Source organism: Ursus maritimus (genome assembly GCF_017311325.1).
Source record: "Ursus maritimus isolate PB19 chromosome X unlocalized genomic scaffold, ASM1731132v1 scaffold_X1, whole genome shotgun sequence".
NCBI lineage: Eukaryota > Metazoa > Chordata > Mammalia > Carnivora > Ursidae > Ursus > Ursus maritimus.
The window spans coordinates 104732171-104757507 of record NW_024423319.1 but is presented as its reverse complement, the minus strand read 5'-3'; the positions used below and the strand labels follow the sequence as shown (position 1 = coordinate 104757507).

At 43.3% G+C, this 25337-nt stretch overlaps 1 protein-coding gene across 7 annotated transcripts in view; it reads right to left on the bottom strand.

The window, feature by feature from the left end:
* Positions 1-2724: 2724 nt before the first annotated feature.
* The window catches only part of PCYT1B (phosphate cytidylyltransferase 1B, choline), a 132832-nt gene continuing 110219 nt past the window's right edge, over positions 2725-25337 (bottom strand). For 3 of the 7 annotated variants that reach the window (XM_040633353.1, XM_040633349.1, XM_040633363.1), the window contains exon 8: positions 5729-6717. In XM_040633353.1, the coding sequence (XP_040489287.1) occupies positions 6505-6717 (213 nt within the window). In that variant the 3' untranslated portion in view covers positions 5729-6504. Of the gene's footprint in view, positions 3492-3582; positions 3619-5728; positions 6718-25337 lie in introns of those variants that run through there. The other 4 variants (XM_040633371.1, XM_040633380.1, XM_040633357.1 and 1 more) reach the window with 4 other exon arrangements.

Genomic DNA, 25337 nt, shown 5'->3' with positions numbered 1-25337 from the left:
TTCCCTTGTGGGCGTCAAGGCTCAGGAGAAACATTTTAAGCAGGTTCATCATTAGTATACACAGGAATGTTGAAAAGAGGAATATGAATCTATCTGTGTGAGGGTTACTATTTCTCAATTCAGAAACTGGAAAAAGGTTCAAGGGTTTATGATGATTATCTTCAGTCACCTTGTGGTAGATAGCATAATGGCTTCCCAAAGATGTCCACATCATAATCTCCAGAATTTGGGAATATGTTATATTCCTTGGCAAGAGGGAATTAAAGTTGCTGGTGTACTTAAGTAGAGAGATTTTCTTGCATTATCCAGGTGGGGCAAATGTAAACACAAGAGCCCTTATAAGTAGAAGAGAAAGGCAGAAGGCTTGTTGGAGTAGTGTTACGTGAGAAAGACTGCACTGGCCATTGTTGGCTTTGAAGATGGAAGGGGGCCATGAGCCGAGGAATGCAGGCAGCTTCTAGAAGCTGGAAAATGCAAGAAAACATTCTCCCCGCCAGCCCCGCTGACACTTTAATTTTAGCCCGGTTAGACCCATTTTGGACTTCTGAACTCCAGAGCTGAAAAATGATAAAACTCTGTTGTTTTAAGCCACTGAGCTGGTGACAGAAGTAGGAAACTAATACATGCCTCTTCAACTTCTTTCTACTATTGTTAATTCCTGGGTACCAGATATGGAAAAAAAATAATCACTAACTCAGTTGTGTTCATGTTGATTTGTGGGCAGACTAGTGAATAGCATCTTGTCAACGTCCGTCCAGTGGAACATGACGACCAGACGAGAAAGACTGGTTCCCTCCTCAAGCTATGTAATCAGTCATGTCCTGCCACGTGCATGGGGGAAGATGACAGGTTGTCTTTGAACTTGGAAATTTTCGAGTGACAAGTTCATTTGCAAGTATAATTAGCTGAAAAGGTCCCTGTGGAAGGGGTAAAGTATCCCAACTCTTTCAGGTATAGATTCATTAATTCTTTTAAAATGGAAGGTTATGTATCAAATATTTTAGTTATGTCTAATCCCTCCATCAGCACTCTGCTTTTGTGAATACAGTACAGTAACCTGGCACGTCAGTTCCTTTCCCTGCCCCCCAAGAGAGAGAATGAAGGTAAGGAGAGCAGAAATTGCTTGTAGGAGACAAGTCAACTCTGCACTCAAGCTTTCGCCTAAGTTTCCCACATTCGGTCAGCAGCGGCTGAGGTTCAGCTAATAAGGTTCTTTTTTGTTTCGGTTTGGTTTTCTAGAATATAAGTTATGGCAGTGCAGCTGGGCCTAACAAAGGTCAGTTAGCGCTGACAGATATTTATGCTCTTAATGATATTTTCATATTTTAATGGTTTATTGGTTTTTACTTGATGATTTCTTAAAGGATTCCATCACTGGGTATGTATTTCAGAGCTGATGAACTGTCAGGCTTTATCCCAATGGCATCTCGGTGGGAGTCTAAGCGCTCCGCTGAATACCTGAAGAAGTTGCCTAAACATTCAATTCCAAGAACCAATGAGGACTCCGGTACCAGGGGACTGTGTGTGTGTGTGTGTGTGTGTGTGTGTATAAACATTTTTGATAACGTACCTTTTTTATCCTGGGGCTTCTGTTTATTAACAAAAGCCAATTCTCTTCAGGGCAAATATTAGAGTTCTTCAGTATGAGTTTTCTTATGCTTTAGAACGGATTTTTCCGTCGTGAACATTTTTGAGGTAGCACGAAGTCAAGAAGAAACCTGTAGCTGTTACTGTAATTACGACCTGTCAAGAGTGTGTTTGATCTGGGTGGCAAAGCCAAGGACTATGGTCTGCGAATAATGGGTGTTCTGTTTTTAAATGGGTTCCCTGGCTGCATACAGGCCTGGCTGGTTCTTCTAGAGTCCAGGCTAATGTTGGAACTGTGGTGGGTTCGCGGCTCAAGCTCACCAGATGGAGTTCATAGGAACTCCGATTGGGCCGGGGAGGGCTGCGCGCAATTCCCGCCCGAGAACCTCGGCCTTCATTGCCGGCGTTCGGGCTGCTGACTGCCGGCTTCCCTCCTACCGGAGGCGCTTCCCTCCTACCGGAGGCGCTTCCCTCCTACCGGAGGCGCTTCCCTCCTACCGGAGGCGCTTCCCTCCTACCGGAGGCGCTTCCCTCCTACCGGAGGCGCTTCCCTCCTACCGGAGGCGCTTCCCTCCTACCGGAGGCGCTTCCCTCCTACCGGAGGCGCTTCCCTCCTACCGGAGGCGCTTCCCTCCTACCGGAGGCGCTTCCCTCCTACCGGAGGCGCTTCCCTCCTACCGGAGGCGCTTCCCTCCTACCGGAGGCGCTTCCCTCCTACCGGAGGCGCTTCCCTCCTACCGGAGGCGCTTCCCTCCTACCGGAGGCGCTTCCCTCCTACCGGAGGCGCTTCCCTCCTACCGGAGGCGCTTCCCTCCTACCGGAGGCGCTTCCCTCCTACCGGAGGAAGTCGTTTGACCGAGGTCGCAGAGCCAGTTAACAGTGGAACCTCCAGCTCAAGGTCCCGACTGGGCCTCCTAGTGTGACCTCGCCTCTAGGTGGGTCTGTTCCTAACGAGCTTTGCCGTCAGGTGTGGGCCCTTTGGCACCTGCAGCCCATTGCCCCGCGCTACACAGCACGGAATCCGCATCCTCGCTGCACGTGGGCAAGACCGCCGCCACCCTGGTATTTGTCCACCACGAGCCAAGTTCACGAACGGGAACACAGTAGCACACTTGTAAGAAACACGACAAGCCACAGTGCAATTACGTATCCCTTTATTTATAAACAAGTTGGGAATGCTGTGTCCAGTTGGGGAGCGGGAGTGGGTTGGGGAGGGACGAGGGGCCAGGGGTGGAGGGCTGATTCCAGTAGTTCGCGTTATTCAGCACCAGAGCAAATGCTTGGGCGTAAGGTCGTACTTGAACCCAGACGAGTCTTCGTCTTCTTGTATGTACAGCAGAGTCTTAAGTATGTATGCTCTTCTTATGGCTTTGTCCCAGGACACATCGCAGTGACAAAACAAAAAAAGTCTAGAGAGAAGTAGAAGTTGCAAATGCCTCATGAGCTGATTCTATTATTAAAAAAGAAAAAAAAAGTCTGGTGGCCTAGACTAGTGCTGAACGGATGCCTGAGGAACAGGAACACCTCTGCTCCAAACGGGCTCATCTGATTCAGCCGAGTCTGTTACGCCATCCCGTATGTCTCTCTGGGGTATGTCTGGGTGCTAAAGTAAGTCCTGAAGATGAAGAGAAAACAAATGCACACTCTTCCCGTCCCTCCCTCAAGGGATGGACTCACAGTGACTACAGCCCGAGGCCTGGAGCAAGACTGCAAGCCCACAGAGCAGGTCGGAAGGCAGCCTTAGGTCTCAGGGTCGCTCCTCTTGAGGTTTGTTTCCTTTACCTTTCTAAGGTCCAGGCACATGGGAGCTGGCTTGCCAGAAATGGGCCGTTCGGTGTGACTAGGATATGAGAGTTTCCCCTGTGTTTTTAGCTGGTGGAAGGGTGAACTTTGATTTCAGGGCCCTGGGAAGAGGAGGTGGCAGCGAATGGAGAAGTGGTGGAACGGGGGAGCTTGGGGGCACAGCACCCCCACCCCTCATGGGTATTCACTAACCTTGGGTGTCTGTGAAAGGAAGCCTTCCTTCTTCACCTGTTAGGGGGTGAGCGACACTTTGAAGGGGAGCAGAGAGTCCCTGCTCCCCCACTCCCTCCCCTCCAGCCCGTTTCACCCACCCTTCTTCCTATCCTGCCCCCTCTTCTGCAACCCTCAGTACTGTTCTGTAGTCCTCAGTCTAAAGCTTCCTTCCCTTTCTAGGGCAGAAGGAACACTTCCTTGCTTTCTGTCATTTCTGCTTGCCTCTTCAAACCTGCCCGTGATTTGTATGTCTCTCACTCCAGCCCTGACTCACTCATGGCCATGACTGTTGATGGGTTGACCCAAACGAAGGGCAACCCCATCTCCTCCTGGGAAGGGGGAGCTGGAAGACACTGATGGCCAGGAGCGTTACAAGTTGGGTTGCAGAATCCCTGCCCCCATCCCTTCTCAGTAGTCTCATAGCCTTAGGACAGCAGGGAGGGATTGTTAGAGGACAGCGTGGGGACATAAGGTGAGATTTAGAATGGTTTGTGGGTGGTTTCGGCCCGTCCCTGGAATAACCCAGGTGTCGGTCGTGTCCCATCACCGGCAGCTGTGAGGGCACTGAGTCTGAGTCACATGAGGGGCACCTGTCAGTATGGTGTGTAAGGCCTGCAAGCCCAGAATCAGCCTGGGAGAGCCCCACATTACTCGCTTCAGAGCACAGTTCAAGGAAGAGTGGATCTGTCTGCTCTGGGCCATGGAATAGCACATAAAAGGCCTTCCCAAAATAGTTGCCCCTACACAGTGAGGTCCAGAAACTGGTTGAGAGCACAGATTTTCTATAATGGCCTTCCCTCTCTCCAGGCCCCTCTTCACTCCTTTTTTCTGCCCTTGTTCTCCCCACCTCACTCTGCCTGGCTGTGCTCATCCTTGCACTGCCCCCAGTGTCAACCAGCTGGAACGAGGTCTCTGTGCCAGTTGGCCCTGGCTGCGTGACGGAAGAGCGAGCAGAGGGGCACAATGGAAAGCTGGGGCCTCGCTCCCTCTGCAGAGCAGTGCTCTAGGCCTTGGCTACAGAAAGCTTCCTTTTCACGCGCCACGTTCCCGCCAGCCCTTTGTCCCATGTGAGCGCTCAACAGAACTCTGGAGAGCGTGCCAGGAACAAGGGGATTCCAAGCCAGCTCGGCCTCGTGGTTTTGCTTCCCAGTAAACACCACTTATCTCCAGGTGGGCAGGGAGGTAGTTCAACCCCGACACAGGGGGGAAAGACATGCCACCTTCCTTCGTTGGTTGCCCCACATCTCACCCAGAAGGCAGGTTCCCAAGGCCTCTGAAAAGGGGTGTTTCTGTCACAGGAGATGCTGAGCTCTGCCCACAAGTTGCTGGTTTGGGCCTCTGCTCAGCCCGGCCCCAGCTCTCCCTCTGGCTTTCCTGGCACAGACAGGCAGTGCCTCATCTACCTAGGAGCGTGGTTCTACACCCTAACTCCACCTGCTCCTTTCCTACCTGTCACTGGCGGACAGTAACTTCAAACCACTCAGCAGCAACGCTTAGGCTCTTCATCTCATCTGGCAAACCTAAGGCCAGGGCTAACTATATAACCACGTAGACCATTTCAATGCTAAGATCACACTGAGGTTCCCACAGTGCTCTGGGAAACTCTTCAGAGCCTCCCTCCAGCCCAAAACATGATGGGAGGCCATGAGAACAACATACTCGTTTCCTGGTTGGGACAAGACATTTCTACAGGAATCCAGGATGGATTTTTGACAAAGTGCCCAAGTCACAAGGGAACCAGGTAGTCCTTTAGACCAAGGATTTCAGCAGGGGATTCGGATGAGAGCGGGAGCGTATATTGTAAAAGGCTACCACCATATATTCATATTGCATATGGTATACACCCTGGATAGCGTATTGGGAGCACACAGAGAACAGATACGTGCAGGTAGCACCCCCTATCGGTATACTATGTGGTTTCGCACATCAAACTGTTACTTGAGGCCTGTGAAATTGTTAACTGGTCAGAAATGGGAAAAGCCGTTCCAGAGTTAGCATCCTTTAAGGAGAAGCTCCAGGAGACGTTTACCATCTCCTAACTCAGAGCCAAAGCAAAGCAACTCCTCTTTATATATATATAATATATACATATATTATATATATATATATAACCATATATATACACACACATATAAAATGTTTTTCTTTGTTGCATTTCCCACAGATTAAGGTAATTTCTAGAAACCATAAAGTCAAACCAATGATGAAAAGTACAACTAGGAACATTTTAGGCCTTCTATGGCGTTCTCCTCAACTGAACTGTCCTCTGAATAAGAAGTTAAGGTTCATGCTAGATGGCCTTTTATATATCTGGCCTAAAGCATGTCTTCGTCTATGCACCACATTCCTAGAACTGGAAAGAATTGATGTGTTGCAACATCAGGCCTCAGTGGCTAAACTGAGAAGATTGGAATTTGTCTTTCACTTGACTATTTTAGAAGCACTTTGCCACCTCTCTCGGAAACAACTTTATTCTGGCAGAGCTTGGGTGGTAGGAGGCAACGTGCAGGGCCCTTATGAGCTGGAAGTAGCAGATTGAGGGAACAGCCGCTTCCATGGGTGGTGGACTTGGTAGGGGTGAGTATAAGGACCAAAGCAGAAGACACCCGAGTCAGTGCGAGTCTCCTGGGGGTGCTCTGCTTCCTTCCTTAGCAAGGTTAAAGTAGAGTGATTCTAGATGCTGCTAAGAAGGTTTGTAAAGGTTGTCCGCTGGAAACCTCCATGCAGAGCCCGAGTCTTAGGCTGAGTGGAGACCGAGGGAGAGCTGGTCCCCAGGCCTTCCTTTAGCTGAGCTGCAGCTCCTGCGACCACCGTTAACCTTCCAACCCCACCCAGGCACACCGGTGACCCTGCCCTCGCCCCAGCCTGTGTGGTGCGGCCCTTGCTGTCTGCCGGCAGCCTTTACTTCTCATCCTCATCCCCCTCACTCATGCTGCTGATGGAGGCTGAGGCTGCTTTGGGCGAGGAGGGGGGTGAGGTTTTGTTGGGGAGCCACGAGAAGGTGGGCGACGGGGAGCGGGAGGGGGACCGGCTCCTGGTGGGGCTGCTCACAGGGCTCTGCTTCGGGGACAAGGCCTGCAGCATCCGGCTACTCCTCTCCTGGAACATCTGCTTCTAGAGAGAAATTGGAGAGAAAGCCTCTGTTAAGTTAGCCATCTGAGGTGGCAGGAAAACAAAAAGGGAAGGCAGGAAGGAGAGCCGCCACTCCACAACACCGGCACCCACAGACTGGTCCTACAGTTGATGTCGTCCAGGACGACGTGCGGGGGGCAGCTGAGTGACATTCGGGGGCAGTGGGATGACCAGCTCTGCTGGTTCTTGGGACTCTTGCCTTCTTGCCTGCCTTTACTCCAGCTACAGAGTTTAACTGAGTGTCTGTTCTCTCCCAGGCAGATAGTAATGTCCAAGGTACAGCAGGGCAGTGGGAAATAAAACAGAAGTCCCTGTCCTCATTGACATGAGGACGGATCACACAGTAAACAAATGAACAAAGTGGATGTCAGACGGAAGTACGGTCTGTGAGAAAAAATACAACGCGAGACGATAGCAAATGAGGGTATGAGTTTGGGGGGTGCCTGGGCGGCAGTTGTAATGAAGGTGCCCAGGGAAGGCCACAAGGAGAAGATGCTATTTGAGCAAAGACCTGAAAGAGATGAGGGAGGGGCCCATGTGAATGGAAAGCGGGGGCAAACACATTGCACACAGAGCACCCCAAGAAGGGAGCATGCAGCACATGTCCGAGAAGGAGCAAGGAGGCCATCCATGGCGGCTGGAGTGGAGTCACCCAGGGTGGAGAGGAGCGGGTGGGAGGGGGCTAAGAGGAAGTCACCAGAGGAGTGACTGTGTCATGTGGGCTCTTGGGGGCCACGTGAGAACTCTGGCCTTTACTGTGAGACTAGAAACCTCGGGAGAGTTCCTTTACCTCTGAAGTTCCGAGTGCCAGACTAAGGAACTCTGACTTTGGTTTTAAAAGGACCACCCTGGCTACAGTGCAGGGAACAGACTACAGGGAAGCCAGAGCAGGATCCGGGGCAATGGTGAAGAGCCCACTGTAGTAAGAATCCAAGTAAGAGGAATGATGGCGCCCTGGACCACGCTCATAGCCACGAGGTTGAGATGAGGTGAGAAATGGTTGGAGCCCTGGTAGATATTTTCCCCCATAGTTTTAGTAAGGTATAGTGGACTTAAAGTAAAAGCCAGCCTTTTTAGTCTCCGGTTCTGTGAGTTTTGATAAATGCCTGCAGCTGTGTGACTGCCACCACAGTCAGGGTGTTAGGAGGGTTCTATCAGCTACCCAATCCCCACGAGATCCTTTGTCACCCTCCCCTAGCCTCTGGCAACACAACTTTTTCCTGTCCCTCCCATTTTGCCTTTTCCAGAATGTCCTCTAAATGGAATCATGCAGTACCATAGTCTGGCTACATTTTGAAGGTAGAGCCCACAGGAATTGCTGACAGATGGGATGTGGGGTGTGGGAGGAAGAGGGGACAAGAGACTCCAGTTTCTGGCCTATGAAACTGGAAAGCCAGCAGTGTCATGTGCTGGCGTGGGAGACTCCGTGGGTAAAAGGGGTTTCACCGGTAAGACAGATGTTCGCGCTGGGGATCTCCAGTGACTACTGCCCGGTGCTTTCAGAACTGAGCCTTTCCCTGGCACTGTCCTTCGGCTTGATGGGTCTCCCAGTCCTGGCCTAGCAGTGGTGCCCGAAGATATGCCCTTCTGCTCTGCCTGCCGCTCAGCCCCGCACATGTACCCATATTCCATTCCACCCACCCCTGAGCACCCTGCCCATGCCGCCTGGGCTCTGTGCCCTCATTTCTCTCCCTGGCTTGTCACAGAACCTCCGCCCCCAGCACCTCAGTCCAATGTGGTGATCCTAAACTGGCCCTGAGAGCCATTTCTCCTGTTTGCCATGTTAGACTGCTCTTGTCATTTGAGTTACTCCACAAACCACTACAGAGCCCCCCCGCCCCAAAGACCAGGTGCTATGTCCAAGCTGGGGCTCCAGTGATGTACAGGAAGGGGGGGTTGAGGTGGGAAGGAAGGCTGTGGAGCTGGTGGAGGGGTGACTTTCCAAGCAGAGGGTGCTGAGGAGAGAGTACTACGTACAATTCTTGGCATGACTACAAGCTGAGTGCCTAAGGGGTTGACCGTAAGCTGGGGCTGCAGTACCAGGAGCAGCTGGAATTTTTTCCCCAAGAGCCCCAGGAAGATTTCAATTAAAGGAGGGGTATGATCAGATTTGTGTTTTAGAAATATCTTTGAGTGGGAGCATAAAAGCAAAGAGACAAACCATAAAGGAAAAGATGGGTGTTCGGCTATATGAAAGTGTAAAACTTATGTACCCTCCCCCCCCCAAAAAAAACCACCACGAAATAAGGTAAAAGGCAAATGAAACACAGGGGGAAATTCTTGCAATATTTAACTATAAATAATGGATCTTAGTATATAAACAGAGCCCACAAATTAAAAAGAAGAATGTAAAGACGTTCACAGAAAAATGAGCATATGCCTTGTTAAGGCAACGCACGAAAGACTGACAAACGACCTATAAAAAATGTTCAGCATCGCTAGTAAACAAGTGCAAAATGATTGTTACAGGGTTTATCTTCCCAGCATGTAAAAAAAAAAGATTTCCAGTTTTATTGAGATGTAATTGACACAGCACAGTTTAAGGTGTATAGCGTAATGATTTTACTTATGTATATTTTGACATTACCACAGTAAGTTAATGTCTGTCATCTCATAAATATAAAAAATACATATTTTCCTTATGAGAACTCTTGTGATCTGCTCTTTCATACATACCACACAGCATGTTAAGCATAGTCTTCATGCTGAACATTACATCCCTAGTACTTATTTATCTCATTAAGTGGAAGTTTGTACTTTTTGATCACCTGCATCTGATTTTCTGTCCTTCACTCCTTTCTCTGCCCTGATAACCACAAATCTGATTGCTTTTTCCCTGAGTTGTTGTTTTTCTCACTTGTGAGATCATGTATTTGTTTTTCTCTGACTTACTTCACTTAGCATAATGCCCTCAAGGTCCATCCATGTTATCACGAATGGCAGGATTTCCTCCTTTTTAATGGCTGACTAATATTCCATTGTCAACACATACTGTACTTTATCCATTCATCCACTGATAGACACTTAGGTTGCTTCCATGTCTTCACCATTGTAAATACTGCTGCTATGAATGTGGGGATGCAGAGAGCGCTTTGACATAGTGTTTTTGTTTCCTTTGGATATATTCCCCAGAGTGAAATTGCTGGATCATATATATGGTGGTTTCAGTTTGAATTTTTTGAGGAACCTCCATACTATTTTCCATCACGGCCACACCAATTTACGATCCCACCAACAACGCACAAGTGTTCCTTTTAATCCATGTCCTCATCAGCATTTGTTATTTCTGGTCTTTTTGATGGTAGCCAATCTAATTGGTGTGAGGAGATAAGTCATTGTGGTTTTGATTTGCATTTCCCTACTGATTAGAGATGCTGGGCATCTTCTCATATACCTGTTGGTCCTTTGTATATCTTCTTTGGAAAAATGTCTATTTGGGTATTAACCCATTTTTTGATTGGATAATTTTGAGTATTTGCTATTGAGTTGTAGGAGTTCTTTATATATTTTGGATATTCACTCTTATCAGATAAGTGGTTAGGACATGTTTTTCCCGTTCTGTAGATTGTCTTTTACTTTTGTTGATGGTTCCCTTTGCTGTGCAGATGCTTTTCAGTTTGAGGTAGTCCCACTTAGTTTTGATTTTGTGACTTGTGCTTTAGGTGTCCTACCCAAAAAAGTCACTGCCACAACCCATGTAAAGGAGCTTTTCTCCTATGTTTTCTTCTAGGATTTTTATGGTTTCTGGTCTTACATGGACATCTTTAATCCATTTCAAGTTAACTTTGGTGAATGGTGTAAGGTAGGGATCTGGTTTTATTATTTTATGTGTGAATATGCAATTTCCCTAGCACCATTACTTGAAGAGACAGTCTTTACTCCATTGAGTATTCTTGGCTCCCTTGCATGGGTTTATTTCTGAGCTCTCAGTTCTGTTCCATTGGTTTATGTGTCTGTTTTTATGCCAGTACCATACTGCTTTGATTACTATACCTTTATAATATAGCTTGAAATCAGAAGTGTGGTGCCTCCCACTTTGTTCTTTCTCAGGATTGCTTTAGGTATTTGGGGTCTTCTGAGGTTCCATGTAAATTTTAGGATTTTTTTTTCTGTTTCTGTGAAAAATTCCATTGGAATCTTGATAGGGATTGTGTTTAATCTATAGATGGCTTTGGGATGGTATGGACATTAGTAATATTAATTCTTCCAATCTGTGAACATGGGATACCTTTCCATTTCTGTCTTTAATGTTTTCATCACTATTTTACAGTTCTCAGTGTACAGATTTCTTACCTCCTTGTTTAATTTATTCCTATGTATTTTATTGCTTTCAATGTTATTATAAATGGGATCAGTTTCTTTTTCAGATAATTCACTGTTAATATGTAAAAATGCTACTTATTTTGTTATGTTAATTATGTGTCCTGCAACTTTACTGAATTTGTAGATTACATATAACAGTTCTTTGGTGGAGTCTGTCAGATTTTCTGTATATAAAATCATGTTATCTGTACGTAGACAGTCTCACTTCTTCCTTTCCAATTCTGATGGGCTTTCATATTTTCTTGCCTGATGGCTCTGGCTAGGATTTCAGTAACATCTTGAATGGGAGGAGTGAGAATGGGCACCCTTGTCTTGTTCCTGATTTTAGAGGAAAGGCTTTCAACCTTTTGTCATTAAATACCATATTGGCTGTGGTTTGTCATCTACAGCTTTTATTATGTTGAGGTCAGTTTATTCTATACCTAATTTGTTAAGAGGTTTTATGTCATGAATGGTTATTGACTTTTGCCCAATGATTTTTCTGTGTCCATTGAGATGATCATAAGATTTTTTCTTCTATTCTATCAATGTGATATATCATAGTGATAGATTTACATCTGTTTAACCATGCTTGTATCTCAAAAATAAATACCACTTGATCATGGTGAAAGATCTTTTTAATGTGCTGCTGAATTCTGTTTACTAGTATTTTTTAAAGATTTATTTATTCCAGAGAGAGAAAGAGAGTGAGTGAGTATGATGAGGGGAAGAGGAAGAAGGGAAGCAGACTGTGTTGAGCACAGAGCCCAATGTGGGGCTTGATCCCAGAACCCCGAGATCATGACCCCAGCCAAAACCAAGAATCGGACACTCAAGTGACTGAGCCACCCAGGCATCCCCTGTTTACTAGTATTTTATTGAGAATTTTTGCCTCTATATTCATCAGAGATAGTGGCCTGTAATTTTCTTTTAGTGTTCTTTTCTGGCTTTGGTAATGCTGGCCTCATAAAATAAATTTGGGAGTGTTCCCTCCTCCCAAACATTGAGGAGTCTGAGAAGTGTTTACATTAATTCTTCTTTAAATGTTTAGTAAAATTCAGCATTGAAGCCATCTGTTCCTGGGCCTTTCTTCCTTGGGAGATTTTTTTTTTTTAAGATTTTATTTATTTATTTGACAGAGATAGAGACAGCCAGCGAGAGAGGGAACACAAGCAGGGGGAGTGGGAGAGGAAGAGGCAGGCTCCCAGCGGAGGAGCCTGATGTGGGGCTCGATCCCATAATGCCGGGATCACGCCCTGAGCCGAAGGCAGACGCTTAACCGCTGTGCCACCCAGGTGCCCCCCTTGGGAGATTTTTGATCACTAATTCAATCTCCTTACTAATTGGTCTGTCACATTTTCTAATTCATTCTGATTCATTCTCGGTAGGTTGTATATTTCTAAGAATTTTCCATTTCTTTTAGGTTTTCCAGTTTGTTGACATATAGTTGTTAATAGTAACCTCTCAAGATCCTTTGTGGCATCAGTTGTAATATTTACTTCTTCAATTTCATTTGTAATTTTGTTGATTTGAGTCTTCTCTTTTTTTTTCTTGGTTTAGCTAAACATTTGTCAATTTTATCTTTTCAAAAAACTATCTCTTAGTTTGGTTAGTCTTTTCTGTTGTACTCCTGATCTCCATTTTATTTGTTTCTTCCCCAATTTCTATTTCCTTCCTTCTGCTAACTTTGGGTTCACATTTTTTTTTTTTTTTAGTTCCTAAAGCATAGCATCAGGTTGTTTGAAATATTTCTTGTTTCCTGAGGTAGGCATTTAATGCTATGAACTTCACTTTTAGAACTGCTCTGTCTGGGGCGCCTGGGTGGCTCAGTCGTTAAGTGTCTGCCTTCGGCTCAGGACGTGATCCCAGGTCCCTGGGATCGAGCCCCGCATCAGGCTCCATGTTCCGCTGGGAGCCTGCTTCTTCCTCTCCCACTTCCCCTGTTTGTGTTCCCTCTCTCACTGGCTGTCTCTCTCTGTCAAATAAAATCTTTAAAAAAAAACAACTGCTCTGTCTGCATACCATAAGTTTGGGTACATTGTGTTTCCATTTTTGTTTGCGTCAAGATACATTTTACTTTCCCCTTTAATTTCTTCTTTGACTCTTGGCTGTTCAGACTATTGTTTAATTTCCATGTATTCGTGAATTTTTCAGTTTTCCTCCTGTTAATGATTTCTACTTTGAGACCATCATGGCCAGAAAAGGTACTTGGTATGGTTTCAATCTTCTTGAATTTGCTAAGACTCGTTCTGTGGGCTGACCTCTTTATCACTGCATAATAATAATTGTAAAAGACCTTCTTTGTCATGTTTTACCATTTCTAGATTTAAGTTTATTGAGTATAAGTATAGCTACCCCTACTTTTTTGGTTGGTTGGTTGGTTGTTTTTTGGAATACCATTTGCTTACAACAACTTTTTCCAACCTTTCACTCTCAGTCTGTGTGTGTCTTTAGGACTAAAGTGAGTCTCTTGTGGGCACATATCATTAGATGTTTTCCAAATTTTACCACTCATTCTACGTGTATTGATTGGAGAATTTAATCCAGTTAAATATAAAGTAATCATGAATAGGTAAGGACTTACTTAGTTTGCCATTTTATTAATTGTTTTTGTGTCTGTTTTATAGAACCATGATTCTTTGTTCCATATCCTGCTTTCTTTTTTTGTGTTTCAATGTCTTCTGATACCTGTATGGTTTCACTTCTTCATCATGTACTTTTGTGTAATTATTACAGGTTTTACCCTTGTGGTTACCACAAGGTTTATATAAAATATTTTAAAATTATAACACCTTATTTTAAACTGGTAACAACTTCAATAGAACTTCTGAACTTTACGCTTTCATCCCCCCCACTCATTTTAGGTTATTGATGTTAAAGTTAACATACTTTCTATACTGCATAACCAGTAACAGATTATTGTTGTAATAGTTAGTTCTACAATGTTTTCTAACATTTTTCAAAGATTTTATTTACTTATTTGACGGAGCACAAGCAGGGGTGCTGCAGAGGGAAGGGGAGAAGCAGGCTCCCCACAGAGCAGGGAGCCCAACGTGGGGCTCAATCCCAGGACCCTGGAATCATGACCTGAGCTGAAGGCAGATGCTTAACCGACTGAGCCACCCAGGCGCCTCAATGTTTTCTAACTTTTTTTTTTTAAGATTTTATTTATTTGTCAGAGAGAGAAAGAGAGCACAGGTAGGGAAAGCAGCAGGCAGTGGGAGAGGAAGAAGCAGGCTCCCCACTGAGCAGGAAGCCCGATGTTGGGCTCAATCCCAGGACCGTGGGATCATGACCTGAGCCGAAGGCAGACGCTTAACGACTGAGCCACCCAGGTGCCCCTGTTTTCTAACTTTTAAAATAGAATTGTTAGTGAATTACACACCACCCTTACCACATTATAGATTCTAATTTTGACTATATATTTACCATTACCAGTAAATTTTACACTACCTTATGCTTTATGATGTTCATTAGTGTCCTTTTACTCAAAGAACTCCCTTTAGCGTTTCTTGTAAGGCTGGTCTGGTGGTGGTGAACTCAGCTTTGTTTTTTGGGGGAAAGCCTTTATTCATTTCTGAAAGACAGCTTTGCCAGGTACAGAATTCTTGGTTGACATTTTTTTCCTTTCAATATTTTGGACATACCATTCCATTCTCTCTTGGCCCAAACCAATTTTGTTGAGAAGTCCACTGATAGTCTCATGATGGTTCCCTTGTATGTAATTTACTTCTTTTCTCTTGCTGTTTTCCAAATTTTTTCTTTGACTTTTGACTATTTAATCACAGTGTGTATCAGTGTAGCCCTATTGGGGTTCATCTTATTTGGGATCCTTTGTACCTCATGGATTAGGATATTTTAAGCATTACTGCTTTAAATTTACTTTCTGTACCCATTGCCTTCTCATTCTCTTTTCCTTCTGGAATTCCCTTAATGTGAATATTGTTTGTCTTGATTGTGTCTTTATGTCCTGTATGCTTTGTTCACTTTTTTCATTCTTTTTTCTTTTTGCTCCTCTAACTGGATTATTTCAAATGTCCTGTCTCTAGGTCACAGTTTTTTCTGCATAGCTGAGTCTTTTAAGATTTTATTTTTAAGTAATCTCTACACCCAACATGGGGCTCAAACTCACAACTGTAAAGAGCTGCACCCTCTACCAATGAGCCAGCCAGGAGTCCTGAGTCTTCTTTTGAAACTCTGTTGAATTTTTTAGTTCCGTCAATGTATTTTTCAGCTCTACATTTTTTTTGATAGTTTCTATTTCTTTGTTGAACTTCTTGTTTTGTTTATACATCATTTTCCTAATTTTTAGTTTTCTATGTGTTATTGCAGTTAACTAAACTTTAAAAGGATTATTCTGAAATTATTCATAGATAGCCATTTCTTTGAGGTCAGTTATTAGAGCTTTAGTAGTTTCCTTTGTTGGTGTCATGTTTACTAGATTTTTTCATGATCCTTGATTCTTTACGTTGCTCTCTGTGCATTTGAGTGGGCAGTCTCCTCTTCCAGGCTTTATGGGTTTGCTTTTGCAGAGATAGCTTTCTGCCAGTCCCCTCAGTGTGGGTTTCTGGATGTGTCAGCTCAGCTGGTAATATCCTTAGGTGGGTTTTGCCATCAGGGTCAATTTCTGGGTGAGGCCCCTGATTGAACTCTGAGGTTGGGGTTAGGGGTGCCACTGTCTGAGAATGGTTGGATAAGATTGCTGGTTTGGTTCCTTACCAAGTGAGACTGTACCAATTGCCTGGGTTCTCTGGTCAGGCTTACTAGACTGGCAGGACTCCATACTAAGCAGCAGGTGGAGGTATGAATTAGCTTCTCTGCCCTCTTGGGGCAGGAGAATGGGTCTACAAGGCTCATTGTTTCAGGACCTAAATCAGGCGAGGCTGTGTACTGAATTCCCTGGCTAAAATGGGTCAGCCTGTTTTGTTCTGCAGATGAAAAGCACCGTGGGCAGTGATCTCTGTGCAAGTGCCATATAAGTAGGTTTGTTGGTTGGGATACATAGTTTTCTGTGTGTTCTAGTTAGGTTCCCTGGTCAAGCAGGCCGAAAACTGTATTCAGTGGGCAGGGCTATGAATTAGTTTATGTATCCAGGCACAGCAAGAGAAGTAGCTCCAAGACCAAAAAGGCTTTCGGTTTATGGTCTTGACTCAAGCCAGCCTATGCCACAAGTTCCCTGCCTGAACGGAGCCACTGGCTTTGCTCTGTAGACTGTCAGCTCTGCCTGTTGGACTCTGTGCTTGAATGTTGCTGGGCTTTGCAGCCTCCCTGGTCTTACAGCCCAGCTTTCTGTTTGGGTGGTGCTGGGAGCTTTACTCAGCAGTAGATGGGGCCGTGACTCAGCTCCCTTGCCTGGGTGGGACAGTAGGGCCAGCTCCAAATAGGCTCCCGGTTTTTGCAGATCAGGCCTTCTGGTCGGTGGGGGTGGGGGTGGTCAGGAGCTGCACTCAGTAGTGGGTAGGCTACGAATTAGTTCCAGTGCCTGCGTAGAGTCAATGAACCCTCAACACCTAGCCCTGGCTTTGCAGGCAGTCAGCTCTTCCTGCCGTATTCTTGCCTCAAGTGCTGCTGGCCTCTGCAGCTTCCCAGGTGTTCTCGCCAGCCTATCTGGTTTGGCAGGGTTGGAAGCTTCACTCAGCAGTAGGGGACAGAGGGCTATGACTCAGCTCACCTTCCTGCACAGAGGCAGACCAAGCTCCAGGGCCAGAAGAATCTCTTTGAGGGCCAGAATCGGGCAGACTTGTGCCCTGCTGAGTTCCCGGGACCAACTGTTCCACTGCGTTGGCTCTGCAGATAAGCAGATCCACTAGCCAGGACTACCACTGCTTGGGTGCTGCAGGAAGGGACTCCGTCAGCCAGTACCTCCCCTTCAGATTCACAGTAGCCGATGCCCACAGATTGCCTTGTTCCCGTAGAATAAGACCAGAGTGGGGGCTCCCAAGCAGTGACCTACAATGCTGGGGGAGCTGGATGTCCACCCTGGACTCTCTTTTCCCACTATAAAAACCGGAGGCTCAGCAGAGACCTCTTTGTGTAATGCTGGGCTGGCCTGGTTAGAGGCAATAAGGTCAGCACATAGCCTCACCCCCATGTTCTAGGATTTTCTCAGTGGTGTCTGGTCTGTGAATAGTTGTTAGTTCTTGTGAGGGGGGGCAAAGTCAGGAATGACTTAATGTCACCATCTTATGAGCTTAATCCTCCAAGATTTTTTTTTTTATTTGTAATGGCCAGTGCTGGTGAGGGCTCAGAAAAATGACCACACTCCTGTTACTGCTGGTGGCAGGGTAAAATAAGGGTGCCCTTCTGAGGAGTAACTGGGCAATAGGTAGAAAAGCTTTTGTTTCCTGAAGAGATAATCTGAGCTATAAATAAATATGGGGTACACGGATAGTCGTTGCAGGGTCATCACAGACAAAACTGCAAATCCCTGAAGTAGGTGACAGAAATCTTGCACAGCTCTGAGGTGATACATTAGGTGGCTGATGAAAATCCAGTCCTTACAGAATATTTAATAATGTGAGAATGTTCGTGAGCTACTGCACGGTAAAAATGATTTGGGAACATATGTTCTGCATGATCCCATTTTGTAAAAGGAAACATACACATGCAGATGGAGAAAAGATGGGCGCGAATATCCCAGTGACTAATCCGTGCAGTTGGACTGCAGGTGCTTTTTAGTCTCTTCTCGTTTTCTTTCCTTTCTCCTTTCCTTTCCTTTCCTTTCCTTTTAAAGATTTATTTGTTCGTCAGAAAGAGAACACAAGCAGGGGGAACGGCAGGCAGAGGAGAAGCAGGCTCCCTGTGGAGCAAGGAGCCCAATATGGGACTCAGTCCCAGGACTCTGGGATCATGACCTGAGCTGAAGGCAGACGCTTAACCGACTGAGCCACCCAGACGTCCCATTTTCTTTCCTTTCTCACATTTCTGTAATGAACACACATTACTTTTATCACCATAAGGAAGACACAGATGACTGAGGCACGGAGAGGAGGCCACGGGGCCCTGCATTAATGACACAGAATGGTACAGCCTCAGGCACTTCATCAATCCCTCCCCCCAGCTTACAAGCTCTAGCCCGTTACTTTTTAGGATCTCAAGTTTTCTCTAGCAAATATAATTGATATGACTTGCTGATCACTAAGAACATTTGCAGATTTAAAATTCCACAATCCTAAGAACCTACCAATTATTCACCTTCCATTAAAGGCATTGATAATTCTGCCAAAAGACATCCAACCCCCTCAAACTCTAACGGAAACCAGGTGCAGTAGTACAACATCATTACCTTAGAGGAAGCCCATTTATGAGACAAAATCAAATGCTGAAAGGATAGGGTGGCCTATTATTAATAGCAACATTAAAAGAATCCTTGAACTTCTAGCAGTCATTTGAAAATAAGTATTTTTATTACTATAATCTCTAAGTGTATTTATAGTGGCAGCCTTTAGCTCTCTTGCTGTTAATGGATTGTCAGCATTTCCATTAGAAGCTCACTTCGTAAGTAATCTACAGCTTGTCTACTGTAGTTTGACTCAAGCTCATAACTAAGAATATTATGCCTAAGGTAATGCAATAATTTGAATCCTTAATGATAAACAATGGTGTCACACTTCATATAATGTGATATCCATGCAAAACAACTCTAGGTCTCAGTTTGGAAGCTCTGTGATCTGTTTCTGGTGCATAATGAAGCATGATTCTTCTGCAAGGGAGTTAAATTGGATCAGGTCAGCAGACAATTTGTAATGAGTTTCCTGGTAAGAAAAGCACTTAAGGAATACAAAAATAAGACCGTGGCACGGCATTTTCGTAAAGAAAAGGTATTTAAATTATGTCTGTAACTGTATTAAGATACTTCCATTTATAAAGTTTTCTCCCAAGAAAATAATCCCATTTACTCCTGTCCTAGTAAAACTAATTTTCTCTCTCTCTTCCTACAAACTTCTCCTTTTTAAAAAGTTCTTCACATCTACTGAGACAGTACATGTCCTGACCAATGCTTTCCAAAGTTTCAGGATTTCAGAGAGATTCCGGCTTACCTGCCACAAAAAGAAATGAAAAATATCCTAGTTATATCTGGTTTGGACTTCTGGTAAGCACTGTGGAATTCAAAAAGCGAGTTTATTTCAGCCAAATCAATCAACAACAAAAACTAACCCTTACAAACAATGCCCGACATATGCCTAGGTGCTGAAGGGCTTTAGAGTGCGACAGTTTCATCCACCCAACAACCCTACGAGTTACTGAGGCAAAGGAACTTGGCCAAGACACCCAGCTAGGAGGTGAGTCCTGCTCCTGACCAACTCTCTGTAATTAGCCACTTTCATAGTAGGAAGCTTTTCTGTTGACTCATTTGCTTGTGCATTTGTTGGAAGACAATTTTTTGAAACCAACTGTCAAAAGGCTTCAAGTAGGAAATTAATTCAGATCCACTGAATTTTATGTTCTGTAAAATCAAAACAGTCTTAAACATCAACATGCTATTACGATGATTATATACCTATTATTTATATGTATAATATGTATTATACATAAATATTCTCTTTACACACACACACACACAGGGTAGCAAGCACTGGAGAGAATGTGGAGAAATCAGAACCCTTGTGTACTGCACTGGAATGTGAAATGGTGCAGTCAGTGTGGAAAACAGTATGTAAGTTTCTAAAAAATTTAAAAATAGAATTACCGTATCATTTAGAAATTCCACTTCTGGAAATGAAAGGAAATTAAACAGATATTTGTATAGTGATGTTCATAGCAACATTATTCGTAATAGCCAAAAGATGGAAACAATCCAGATGTCCATTAATGCATGAATCAATAAAAAATGTGGTATATACAAATAATATCCCATTATCTATATATATGTATATATATGTATGTGTGTGTACATGTATATATGTATATGTGTATGTATACACACAATCTGATATAGATTCTTTTCCCTCAACTTGCATGAAGTAGAGTATTTCCAAGATGGATGTTGACAAAAAACCATTTTGTGTATTATAAAATATTATGGAGGGTTTTCTTGGCATGGAGAATCTGAAAGTTGACCACTCATTCCTTCAACAAACATTTACTGACAGCACACTATGGTTCAGGCATAAATCCAAGCCCTAAGGGTATAGCAGTAAATAGGGGGGAGGGGGTGTCTATGCTCATGTTTGTTTTTTTATTAAGGTATAACAGACATATAACATTAGTTTCAGGGGTACAACAGGATGATTCACTATTTGTATGTATTGTGAAATGATCACCACAATTAGTCTAGTTAGCATCCATCACCATATATGGTTACAGTACATTTTTGTTCTTGTGATGAGAACTTCTAAGATCTACTCCCTTAGCAATTTTCCATACTCAATAGAGGATTATTAACCATAGTTACCATGCTGTACTTACATCCCCATGATGTATTTTATAATTGTAAGTTTGTACCTTCTGACCCCCTTCACTCGTTTTGCCTGCACCCACTCCCTGCCTCTGACAATCACCAATCTGTTCTCTGTATTGATGAGCGTGGTTTTTTTTTTTTTTTTGCTTATTTGTTTTAGATTTCACAAATAAATGAGATCACACAGTATTTGTCTTTCTCTAACTTATTAGCATAATGCCCTCATGGTCCAACAATTTGTTCCAAATGGCAAGATTTTCTTCTTTTCTGAATAATATTCCGTGGTGTATATATACACTTTCATTATCCATTTATACGTTGATGGATACTTAGGTTGCTTCCATGTTTTAGATATTATAAATAATGCTGCAGTGAACATGGTGGTACATAGATCTTCTCAAATTAGTGTCTTCATATCCTTCAGATAAATACCCAGAAGTGGAATTGCTGGACCATATGGTAGTTCTATTTTTAACATTCTGAGGAGCCTCCGTAGTGGCTGTACCAATTTACATTCCCACCAACAATGTACAAGTGTTCCCTTTTCTCCATATCCTGATCAACACTTGTTAATTTGTTGCTTTGATAATAGCCATTCTAACAGGTGTGAGGTGCTAGCCGCTTGTGGTCTTGATTTGCATTTCCCTAGTAATTAGTGATGTTGAACATATTTTTCAGGTCCTGTTGGCCATCTGTATGTTGTCCTTGGAAATATGTCTATTCAGATCCTGTGCCCATTTTTAAATCAGATTGGTTTTGTACTATTGAGTTGTATGACATCTTATTTTGATTTATTAACCCCTTATCACATATGATTTGCAAATATTTGCTCCCATTCAGTAGCATACCTTTTCAATTTGTTAATGGTTTCCTATGTGCGGAAGCTTTTTAGTTTGATGTAGTCCCACTTATTTATTTTTGCGTTTGACGCCTTTGCTTTAGGTGTCAAACTAAAAAACCTAACTGGCAAAACATGTCAAGGAGCTTATAGGAGCTCCTTGGAGTTTTGTTTTCTCCTAGGAGTTTTATGGTTTCAAGCCTAATATTCAAGTAAGATAGTGGTCCAGTTTCATTCTTTCTGCATGTGGCTACCCAGTCTTCCCAGCACCATTTGTTGAACAGACTGTCCTTTCCGTATCGTATATTCTCAGTTCCTTTGTAGTAACTGAATTAACCATGTATGTGGGGGTTTATTTCTGGACTCTTTACTCTGTTCCATTGATCTCTATTTGTCTTAAATACTGATGCCATCTTATTTTGGTTACTAAAGCTTTGTAATATAGTTGAAATCAGGGAGCCTGATGCCTTCAGCTTTGTTCTTCTTTCTCAAGATGGCTTTGGCCATTTGGGGTCTTTTGTGGTTCCATACAAGTCTTAGGATTGTTGGGTCTCTTTCTGTAAAAAAAAAATGCCATTGAATTTTGATAAAGATTGCATCGAATCTATGGATTGCTTTGGGAAGTATGGATATTTTAACAATATTCTAATCCATGAGCAAGAAGTATCTTTGTTTACTTCAGTTTCTTTTTTTAAGTATAGATGATATACAACATTTTATTTTAGGGTGTACAACACAGTGATTCACGCATTAGGAAATGCTCACCATGATAAGGGTAGTCACCATCTGTCACCATGCAAAGCTATTACAATGTTATTGACTATATTCTCTATACTGTACTTTTTATCCCTGCCACCTAATTTATAACTGGCAGTTTGTACCTCTTTATCTCTTCACGTAATTCATCCACCCCACTCACAGCAACCACTAGTTTCTTCTCCGTATTTATGAGTTCGTTTTTTTTTCTCATTTTGATTTTTAGATTCCACATAAAAGTGAAATCATATGGTATTTGTCTTTTTTTGTCTTATTTCACTTAGCATAATACCCTCTAGATCCATCCATGTTGACGCAAAGGGCAAGATTTCATTCTTTTTTATGGCTGAGTAATATTCCATTGTGTGTGTACACATATTTGCGTGTATACATATCTTTACACACATCACATAGTTATCCATTTGTCCATCATTGGACACTTAGGTTGGATCCATTACTTGACTATAAATAATGGTGCAATAAACATAGGGGTGCATAACATTTCACAGGAGTGTTTTTGTTTTCTATGGTTAAATACTCAGATGTGGAATTACTGGGTTGTATAGTAGTATTGCTGTTTTTAATTTTTTGAGTGTTTTCTGTAGCGGCTGTACCAAGTTTACATTCCCACCAACAATGTACAAAAGTTCCCTTTTCTCCACATCCTAACCAACACTTGTTATTTCTTGTGGTTTTGATAACTGCCATTCTGACTGTGAGGGGATGATAGGTCATGGTGGCTCTAATTTGCAGTTTCTTGATCATGAGCAAGGTTGAATATTTTTTCATGTGTCTGTTGGCCACATGTATTTTTCTTTGGAAAAATGTTCAGGTCCTCTGCTCATTTTTTTTATTGGATTGGGTTTTTTGGTGTTGTATAAATTTTTTACAGATCCTTTCCAAATATCTTTCAATTCAGTAGGTTGCCCTTTTGTTTTGTTGATGGTCTCCTTTTCCGTGCAAAAGCTTTTAATTTTAATGTTATGGCTGATGTCAAAGAAATGACTGTTTATGTTCTCCTCGAGGATTTTTATGGTTTCACGTCTCACATTGAAGTCTTTAAACCATTTTGAGTTCATTTTTATGCATGGTATTAGAAGGTGGTCCGGTTTCATTCTTTTGTGTGTAGCTGTCCAGTTCGTCCAGGACATTTGATACTTGATTACATTTTCTTTCTCTTTGTTCAAGTTCTGTGTTCATCCATTCTTTTTTTTTTTTTTTTGACCTTTAGGAGATTCACTTTATTTTTTAATTATTATGCTATGTTAGTCACCATACAGCACATCATTAGCTTTTGATGCAGTGTTCGTTGATTCATTGTTTGCGTGTAACACCCAGTGCTCCATGCAATACGTGCCCTCCTTAATGCCCTTCACCGGGCTGGCCCATCCTCCCACCCCCTCCCCTCTAAAACCCTCACTTTGTTTCCCGGAGTCCATAGTCTCTCATGGTTTATCTCCCCCTCTGAACTCTCCCCCTTCATTTTTCCCTTTCTTCTCCTAATGTCCTCTATGCTACTCCTTATGTTCCACATATAAGTGAAACCATATGATAATTGTCTTTCTCAGCTTGACTTATTTCACTCAGCATAATCTCTCCAGTCCCGTCCATGTTGATGCAAATGTTGGGTGATCATTCTTTCTGATGGCTAGTAATATTCCATTGTACATACGGACCACATCTTCTTTATCCTTTCGTCTGTTGAAGGGCATCTCAGTTCCTTCCACAGTTTGGCTATTGTGGACAATGCTGCTATGAACATTGGGGTGCATATTGCCCTTCTTTTCACTACATCTGTGTCTTTAGGGTAAATATCCAGTAGTGCAATTGCTGGGTCATAGTGTAGCTCTATTTTTAACTTTTTAAAGAACCTCCATACTTTTTTCCAAAGTGGCTGTACCAACTTGCATTCCCACCAACAGTGTAAGAGGGCTCCCCTTTCTCCACATCCTCTCCAACATTTGCTGTTTCCTGCCTTGTCTATTCTTGCCATTCTAACTGGTGTAAGGTGGTATCTCAATATGGTTTTGATTTGAATTTCCCTGATGGCTAATGATGTTGAACATTTTTTCATGTGTCCATTAGCCATTCGTATGTCATCATTGGAAAAGTGTCTGTTCATATCTTCTGCCCATTTTTGATTGGATTATTTGTGTTTTGGGTGTTGAGTTTGAGAAGCTCTTTAAAGATCTTGGATACCAGCCCTTTATCTGAAGTGTCATTTGCAAATATCTTCTCCCATTCCGTGGGTTGCCTCTTTGTTTTGTTGACTGTTTCCTTTGCTGTGCAGAAGCTATTTATCTTGATGAAGTCCCAGTAGTTCATTTTTGCTTTGTTTCCTTTGCCTTTAGAGACATGTCATGGAAGAGGTTGCTGTGGCTGATGTCGAAGAGGTTACCGCCTATGTTCTCCTTTAGGATTTTAATGGATTCCTGTCTCACATCGAGGTCTTTCATCCATTTAGAGTTTATCTTTGTGTATGGTGTGAGAGAATGGTCGAGTTTCATTCTTCTGTATATAGCTGTCCAATTATCCCAGCACCATTTATTGAAGAGACTGTCTTTTTCCCATTGGATGTTTTCTTCCTGCTTTGTCGAAGATTAGTTGACCATAGAGTTGAGGGTCCATTTCTGGAGTTTCTTTTCTTTTTTTAAAAGATTTTATTTATTTATTTGACAGAGAGATAGAGACAGCCAGTGAGAGAGGGAACACAAGCAGGGGGAGTGGGAGAGGAAGAAGCAGGCTCATAGCAGAGGAGCCTGATGTGGGGCTCGATCCTATAACGCCGGGATCACGCCCTGAGCTGAAGGCAGACGCTTAACCACTGTGCCACCCAGGCACCCCATGGAGTCTCTTTTATGTTCCATTGATCTACGTGTCTGTTTTTGTGCCAGTACCATGCAGTCTTGATCACAGCTTTGTAGTATAGCTTGAAATCAGGCAACGTGATGCCCCCAGCTTTGTTTTTCTTTTTCAACATTTCCTTGGCGATTCAGGGTCTTTTCTGGTTCCACACGAATTTTAGGATTGTTTGTTCCAGCACTTTGAAAAATGGCATTGGTATTTTGATCAGGATGGTGTTGAAAGTATAGATTGCTCTGTGTAGCACAGACATTTTAACTATGTTTATTCTTTTGATCCATGAGCATGGAATGTTTTTCCATCTTTTTGTGTCTTCTTCAATGTCTCTCATCAGTGTTCTGTAGTTTCTAGAGTATAGACCCTTTACCTCTTTGGTTAGGTTTATTCCGAGATATCTTATGGTTTTTGGTGCTCTTGTAAATGGAATCGATTCCCTAATTTCTC